The following is a 9099-nucleotide window of genomic DNA, read 5'->3' on the forward strand; positions in this document are numbered from 1 at the left end:
TTTACTTGCTATAATTTCTATAATAGTTGCTGTAACTTTTTATTGTATTGGTCGTGTCTTTGCATCAGTAAGAGCACGATAAAAGTATCCTGGTAAACTACAAATACTCAGATCCCGTCATTACATCCTAAAATCACCTGGAAAGTTCACTTTAAACTTCAAAATTCTTCGACATATCTCCTATTGTTAAATTGGTTAATTTAAGTTAAGTTCATGTTGTATAACTAAATAATATTACCTGAAAAGTTAAATAAAAATGTCTGAAGTGCAGAAAATGTTTTATCAAACACCATTCACAATTCAATGCTTATTCTCAATCAGGAAACAGCTTCGATTTCATCCAGAAATCGAAAGTGCTCTGCGGTAATGGGGCTGATTACGTCAGTAATGTGCTCTTGCCTCCACAGACTAAAGCTTTCACGAGCATCATTATTTTATCTATTGTGAAGAAGCGGTTATGATTATCTGTGCCTAATAACATTAAGTGTAATAAAATAAATATGACTCGCAAACTCGCTGGTCTAGTGGTATTTTTGCTATTTGTGCTCTTTGGGATATTACCAAAAAACACATTCAAAAGTTATACTATAAACTAGCGGGCCCGTTAGATATAAATTGCCTAGGAAATTTATGAAGTTGTGGATTTTGTTATATTTCGGTGACATTTATTAGGTTGGGGAAAAAGTATTATTCATTATAGTATGTATGAATCTGTAATAAAATCTCTTTGGCTATATTATTTGTATATCTGACTGGTTTTGGTATCATTAAAAGTTTACAATTTAAAGAAAATTATTCCAAATTCAAATTAGGAAAATGTGTATTTTTATTTATTTTTCGTACGTAAAATTTTACTACACAAAAGGTAAAAATGCAACGCAAGCCGCTAAATGTTTTTGCGATGTTTATGGACCTAGTGCAGTGTCTGTGAGAGTAGCACAAATTTGGTTTAAGTGTTTCCGGAATTTTTATGTCAAAGATGCACGTCGCTCTGGTCGCTCTATTACGGATAAAATTTTGAAAAAGTGGAGCAAGATCGGCATATCAGTGATTACAAAACAGTTTTGGCGCATTTGAAATAACTGGGTACACGAAAAAGCTCGTTATTTGGGTACCTCACGAGCTCACTGAAAGAAAACCTAATGAACCGTGTACTAATTTGCGATTCTTTATTACCACGTAATGAAATCGAACCATTTTTGAAGAAGCTGATAACTGGCGATGAAAAGTGGATCACGTATGACAAGAACGTGCGAAAAGGCTCGTGTCCAATGGTCGGTCAGGCTTCACAGACTGGCGAACCCGGGTTAATTCGCAACAAGCTGATGCTGTGTGTATGGTGGGATTGGAAGGGAATTATTCATAATGGGCTGTTACCACCAGGCAGGACCATCGATTCTGAACTCTTCTGCGAACAACTAATGAGATATAAGCAAGAACTTGAGAGAAAGCGGCCGGAATTAATCAACAGAAGGGGTGTGATTTTTCATCATGATAACGCTAGACCTCACACATCTTTAGCCACTCGGCAAAAATTAAGAGAGCTCGGCTGTGAGGTGTTAATGAATGTGTCGTATAGTCCTGACCTTGTGCCTTCAGATTTCCATCTCTCCTTAGAATTATTTAGGCAATGTCAGGTCAATGTCTCGAGAGGACTGCCGAAACCAATTGCCGCGGTATTTTGATCAGAAGCCCCAAAATTTCTATAGCAATGGGATCACGTTCTTACCTACAAGATGGCAAAAAGTTATCGAACAAAATGGTACTTACATACTTTAGTTCAATGTAAATAAACTATATTAAAAAATGCGAAGAATCTTTTTTCCTAACCTATTTTAAAGATATATATTTATACGATAAGGTAAGTCTAGCCTGATGGCGAATAATATTAAAACCAATGGCAATGACACACCTGAGTGGACTCTTCAAATATTGGTTTATTGATATTCGTGAATTTTTGATCTTACAGCATAATTAAATGATTTTTAAGAGAGACATACTGGACTTTTTACAGAAATATCAAAATAAATTAGATTAGGTACTTATTTAAGACGCCAAGAAGAGAAGAAGTTACTTTGGGCATACCTATTAGTATATAATAATAATATTTATAATTAAATACATATTAAATATATGTATATAATGTAACCCTTGATTATAAACTTTTTTCACCAGAGGTGGCAACACCTCACACGAAACGAAGATTACCGATACAGATTGTTCACCTACATTCAAGCAAATGAATGAATATCATTATTATTAACTTTTTTATTACCTGTACTTTTCTGCGGTGGATGACGTCACGGAGCTGTTATTGTGACAAGGTTCCATCGCAATATCAACGTGCGGGGCTAGTACAACCAACCCTTTAGTCCTTGACAGGTCTTTTGAATTAGATTTTTCGCCAAATAAAATAGTGTAGATTATTGTATATATTGTATCTAATACATTCAGTAATGACCCAGTGCTTCTAGCTAAACCAGTGTAGTGCTCCAAATTTCAGCGCGACGAACACAAGTATTGAGCAATCGTTGATCCATGCATAAGCGTTATTTATATACCCCATGCGCATAAAATAAAAAATAAATCAATGGCGCTACAACCTTTTTATGACGTAGATTTCTTGATCATTTGTTATTCGAATAGGCAAGTAGGTGATCAGCCTTCTGTGCCTGACGCACGCCGTCGACTTTTTGGGTCTAAGGCAAGCCAGTTTCCTCACGATGTTTTCCTTCACCGTTCGAGGTAATGTTAAATGCGCACATAGAAAGAAAATCCATTGGTGCACAGCTGGGGATCGACCCTACGACCTCAGAGATGTGAGTCGCCATGTGCATTACACATGACTATATATATGTATTTGTTTCGTACTCCTACAGCTAACTGAATTATATATAACAAAAAACAACTATACTAAAAATATGGAATATATCTCTATATATATGTATATAAAATTCTCGTGTCAGAATGTTTGTGCCCGTACTCCTCCGAAACGGCTCGACTGATTCTTATGTTTTTTATTGTTCCTATTGAGTAAGTGTGAGAATCGGCTACTATCTATATTTCAAACCCCTAAGTGATCCAAGTCCACCCCAAAAGAAATATATTTTTTTTAAATAATGTGGCATTAAAAAATACATACAACCCTAAATTTTCACACTAGAAATTCTCTAGAAATTATTTAAACAAAGTTTGCCGGGTCAGCTAGTAATATATACAAAAATATTCACACATTTACGAAACTTAGAAAGAAAAGCTCTACCTAATTCGGGTGTGTTGTGTGATTGTGTGTAAGTCAGGATATACGTGGGTGTGTACATAATGCAAAACATATGGAGAAACAAGAATATAACAAATGCCACGAAGACCAGGCACGTGAAGACTCTTATATTCCCCATATTTCTGTACGCGGCTTAAGCGTGGACCTTGCGAGATGTGGAAAAACAGAAAATAGACGCTCTGGAAATGTGGTGCTGATGCAGAATGCTTGGGGTGTCGTGGACCGAGTTTCGTACAAATGTCTCATTACTTCAAGAACTCGGTATTTTCAACAGTACAATCTGGCATCCTTACATTCTTCGGACACATATCTCGGCGTGGTGTTCAGTCCATAGAACGCCTTGTTGTCCAGGGGAAGGTAGAAGGCACTAGACCGCGCGGAAGGTCACCTACGCGTTGGACTAGATCAAGTCTGCCGTAGGAGGTACACTATTGGCAACGATGGCGAAACGTCGTGAAGTGCATCACATCTGCCCCGTTTAACACCACTACTACATAGCGATCACGACCGCTCTGTCAAGAGAGTACCGGATTAGAAGAAGTACACGATGCAGGCTAATCTTAATACTCCTAAACCATATTCCGCGATAGCTTAAACAAGTCGAGTAACAAATCATCTTCCTGAACTGACATAATAAATATACAGTATCACTTTCAACCAAGTCATAACAAAAATACATATTTGGAAACAAAAGAACTCAATCGATACGTCTAGTTGATTTTGCGTAAAATGATCTTATATAATTCGGCGTACGTGAGTGCCGGCGTTGTTGGCCCCGATGTGAGACCACGCAACATCACGCAGTATTGCGAATGTGCCTATGCGATAGTAGGCCCAGCTACGCCACATACGGCTGTAGGGCTGTGAGATGAATTTATATGCTACTGGGTCATCTTTAATTATTGTATTATATAATAGTAGTGTAGTACGACACGTGACGTTTAACTTAGCTTAATGTTTCTTTAAGAAGACAATTGTGTTGTAGTATTTATAAAGAGAAGTGTGGACTTTTCTTTCTATGTGGACATTTAACATTTGCTTATACGCCGAAAGAAAACATCGTAAAGAAGCGGCACACCATAGACACAAATACGACGGCTTGTCAGGCAGAGAAGGCTGCTCATCGGTTTGTCTATTAAGAAAATGATTACGCTGGTTTCATACAAATTTTGAATAAGTGGATACGCTTAACTAATTCACGTATTTCACGTACAGGTTATGTAAAGTAAAACGTAGTATATAAAAATGAATATATGTAAAACACGAATTACCTTAATTATTATCCAATTATCTAGTTTTCGTTTATGAAGTATATGTGACCAATATACGCCATCAAAGTTAATAATATATTTAGATATTCTTTAATGATTCGCAAAATATAAACTATATTAACATATATAATTTTGCTCTAATCAATAACAAGAATAAATTATCGAATATAACAGATGAAATTAAAAAAAAAATCTAAATCATTCATTCAGGTAACACAATGTACACTTATGTACCTACGTCAAAAACAGAAGGATATATGAAATGCTTTTAATTTTACATTTACTGCCAGTTCTCAAATCAGGGGCGTAGAACGGAAGAGAAGAACTGGCAATAAACTCTCCGACACTCTTTTTAAATCTCCAAATATTACGGTTTTATATTTTTTTTACTGGACTTACTGAATAATTCCATAAAGCCCTTTTTGTAAAGGAAATGCACTAAAAACAAAAAGTGCATTTACAATATTCAGTAGATATTTTCCGAGATTCGGAATAAGGAACTCGACGCTACGAAAAATCAGTACGTGAGTCGAACCACGTTGGTTACGAACTAGGTGATTTGGCCTTAGTGACATGACGAACAAGGATGGTTTAACCTACTTTTCGTTCTTAAATATTTTTTATATGAAGTTTAAAAGTTGAGTAAAGCCTTATATGATGTCGAAGAATACGTAAAGTCTAATATTTGTCGTAATAAAAAAAATTAAGATTAAATGTTGTATGAAAATTTTAATAGCTCTCAAAATTTAGAACGAAATGGCGGTACGACATACATCGTTCGAACATCGAAACCACTAAACGAAGTAAACATTACAGGTTTTTATGGAAAGATATCGTGATGTTTATGAATAGTCATTGTAGCTTTGGTGACCTAATTTTTGCTATTAAGACCTATAATGCTATTTGATTCTTTTGAGACTATACCTAGTTTTACTAACACCGCAAATGTCACTGGGTCATGCGACCTATTATTTGATCGCTTACATAACTATGACATGTGTTAACTTCCTTATATATACGAAGTGTTAAACTAAATGTTGAGTACGGAAATACCGCTTGCTCAATTGGTGAGAGCGGCTTAGGGCCAGAGACATACGAATTTTTAGTCTGTGGTTTTATTGTATACAAAATGGTTACTGAAAAAAAAGTTTACTGCGTATTATTTTTCCTAACGACTTGATCTGTGCCTTCGAATGCAAGGATATTGTTTTCTTTCCCTCATAGTTATTAAGCATGAAGGTTTTGTGTTCTGGAAATTTTCTAGACCACGAGATTAATTTAAATTACTAAGTTGTTAAAATTTAAATAAATTTATCATTTGATTTTGTTATTTATGATGTGTGAAACGTGTTCTAGATTTAAATAATGTTTCGTTATAATCTTTTACATTTGTTGGATAGCGCCCTCTAGTGTTATTATAAATAAATTTAAGATGCCGTGGCAGGTGTTTTTGTTATTTTACGTAGTTCTAACTATCCAAGACAGATGGCGCTGAAGCATATTAAAGACTCGTATATAAATATCATGGTTTTATTTTTCTATAGTAGATAATGCAGAAACTGTAGGTTAAAAACCCATTATATTCCATATTATTTTAAGTTATTGGGATTCGAAGTTTCAGTGCTTTACTTCCTTCCTTAGTATTAAATTTTAAAAACTGTACGGTGATTTAAAGATGGCGTCAGTACACTGTATCATTATTACACAGAACTTAATAGATTTTACTATTAAGTAACCTAACAACATAATTACTAGCTATAGATTATAATACATATAATTTTAATAGGAATTTATCTAATCAAGTTGCGTATCGTTTATAAATATGGCCCAAATTAATTGGTTTAATTACGAGTAAATAGAGCATAGCGTAACATAACGGTATGGAACAAGATATAATATCTCTTTTGTAAAGCATTCAGACAGGAAAAAGAATATTTTCGTATGGGAGCGTAGCTTTTAAAATTTTACATTTGAATACAATTACATTACAATAACAGAAGTGAGCAAAAATATCGACTATTTTCATAGCCTGATTTTACCAAAGGTGCCAATTGAAATAAAACATATTTAACTAGTAAATGAAAGAAAAATAAATGTTACAATTATTTATTTAAAATATTAACGAGTACGTATACTATTATGTACATACTTAACAATATTTGTTTTGTAATAAACAACGTAAAGTACTTTGTGACATAAATATTTGTTTAGAACTAACACTTTCAGTTTTTATCACTCAACACGGTCATAACACAAGCCAGTCTTCTTTGATCATATCTGATGCTTTCTCAGCTATCATAATCACTGGAGCATTAGGGTTGCCACTTATAATTGTCGGCATGATGCTTGCGTCCACCACTCTTAAATTGGCTACCCCATGGACACGTAATCTCGCATCGACTACCGCATTTTGGTCATACTTCGGGCCCATTTTACACGTACTCGTTGGATGATATATTGTGAATGTGAAATGTTTTAAGCAGCACTCCCAATACTCATCACTGAACAGGGGATGGTGTTGGCACCCAGGCAGAGGGATTGTGTGGGGTCGTGACCCGTAACGCTGGAACGCTGTTGTGTTTGAGAGCGCAAAGGCGATCTTAATGCCTTCTGTTAAAACTTGTATGTCCTCCTTATAAGCAAAGTAATTAGGCTCAATCGAGGGCGGTTGGAATGGGTTACGGCTTTTCAGTTTTATCCATCCAGTGCTTTTTGGGCGCAATAGTAATGGAAGTATCGTCCAGGTTTCAGCGCTCTCTATCGGCTTGTACACTGTATTGTACACTCTATCACGTAAGTTGAGAATTTTCCGTATTTGCTCGCCGCCGTCTGAGTTCACTGAACTGGGTGCGAAGTGGAATTGTATATCAGGCCAATTACCGGAAGTAGGAGCGTATTTGGTATTGACGAAGGCTAATCCCTCTATACCTTGTGTGGTCATTGGTCCCTTTTCATGTAAAATGTAGTCCATGGCGACGGAGAGAGATTGGAATCTGTCCTTTTTAAATGTCACTGGCTTATTGACGACGAATGTCAAACCGCCTAAGCCGACGTGATCTTGCAAATTGTGCCCGACCTTTAAATTAGCTACAACAGGGATGTTGTGCTCCTTCAAGTGTTCCGCCGGTCCGATCCCGCTAAGCATGAGTATTTGAGGACTTGCGAGGGCACCGGCGGACATAATGACTTCACGCTTAATTCTGACTTTATGACGTTCGCCATTGCGGAAGAATTCAACTCCGTACGCCTGCTTTTTGACGGGGTTGATCAACAATCTCGTGACTTGCGAACCTAAAGCGACGTGTAAGTTCTCTCTATGTCGAACCGGTCTGATGAAAGCTTTGGCCGTACTGCACCTACTCCCACGGCGCATAGTCGCTTGAGTCAACATGAAACCGGTTTGTTTCGCGCCGTTAATATCGCGAAATTCGTAACCCAGTTCCATGCCGCCTTTTAAAAAGGTCACTGATAGCGGTGTACGCCACGGAGCCTCCTGTACAGTTAGATATCCGCCAGTGCCATGATACGGAGTGTCTGCTAAGTACGGATTTCGATTGTCCTCTGACTTAAGAAAATATGGTAGTATTTGATCGTACGACCAGCCTTGGTTTCCGAGAGCTTCCCAAAGATCGTAGTCGTTTCTGTTACCTCTTACATACACCATTGCGTTGAGTACGCTGCACCCGCCGAGAACTTTGCCTCGAGGCCAGTTGCAGCGATCGCCGTTCATAGCTAAACAATATGAGCGGTTGTGAGAGGGAGTTGTTTGATATTTCCAGTCCATCTCAGAGAGCTGTGTATAGCCGGCCAATGCAGGGATATCAGAAATTTCGTTTTCATCTTGGCCAGCCTCCAGAAGTAATACTGTCCAGTTGCCTACTTCTGACAGTCGAGACGCGACCACAGCGCCTGCTGAACCTCCGCCCACAATCACGAAGTCGTAGATCGGCATAATCTGAAATAAATGAATTAAAACAAACAATAAAAAAAAATTGTAGAGTGCCTATTAAATTTCGTTAATTATTGTTAAGGCGATATCATTTTAACTAACATTAATTTCATTTTATTCATTAGAGTTGCATTTGCGATCCTAAATTATATTTTAAAGATATTTTTACAAAAAAATATACACGAAAATTGAAATTCAATCGCTTTTTTAACTAAATATATAATGGTTTTACAATTTATTATGTACTACCTAGAAACTGGCAGTCCGTATCATTGAAAATACATAGATTATTCATTCGTAGATAATCAGATTAGTGGCTTAAGCAGAAATGCGCTTTAGAACTGAATTTTTATTTAGCTATTATTGTTAACTGTCTATTCAACGCTCCAAAATATATACATGAAGCCATAATACTCACAGTGTTTAAATCCGCTATGTATGATTCTGGATCGAATTGCTGATATCTGAAATACGTAATCCCGAGAGCCAGGAGTGGTATCAGACCTAGCACGGTGATAGGCGACGGTGCCAAGCTCGCCAATGCTCCAGCCGCCTCCATTATTAAATTCCCAATACATTTACTACTTTACTAATATTTA

General features: G+C 36.6%; 2 protein-coding genes across 2 annotated transcripts in view; one reads left to right on the top strand and one right to left on the bottom strand.

The window, feature by feature from the left end:
* The window catches only part of LOC123709392 (flotillin-2), a 158305-nt gene that overhangs the window by 69303 nt on the left and 79903 nt on the right, over positions 1–9099 (top strand). The gene's annotated exons all lie outside the window — the stretch shown is intronic.
* LOC123709389 (glucose dehydrogenase [FAD, quinone]-like) lies at positions 6644–9059 on the bottom strand. The gene is made up of 2 exons (XM_045660690.1): positions 8919–9059; positions 6644–8506 (listed from the first exon to the last, which is right to left on the bottom strand). Exons 1-2 carry the CDS (start codon positions 9057–9059, stop codon positions 6797–6799), a joined length of 1851 nt encoding a protein of 616 aa, XP_045516646.1. The 3' UTR covers positions 6644–6796.

Source organism: Pieris brassicae, chromosome 5 (genome assembly GCF_905147105.1).
Source record: "Pieris brassicae chromosome 5, ilPieBrab1.1, whole genome shotgun sequence".
Taxonomy (NCBI): Eukaryota; Metazoa; Arthropoda; class Insecta; order Lepidoptera; family Pieridae; genus Pieris; species Pieris brassicae.

What these genes read in the sequence shown, in the direction of transcription:
- LOC123709389 (XM_045660690.1), bottom strand. Translation starts at nt 9,059, where the DNA reads ATGGAGGCGGCTGGAGCATTGGCGAGCTTGGCACCGTCGCCTATCACC. An exon ending in ACATAGCGGATTTAAACACT is followed by an intron (nt 8,507 to 8,918) that starts GTGAGTATTATG and finishes CATTTATTTCAG; the next exon opens with ATTATGCCGATCTACGACTT.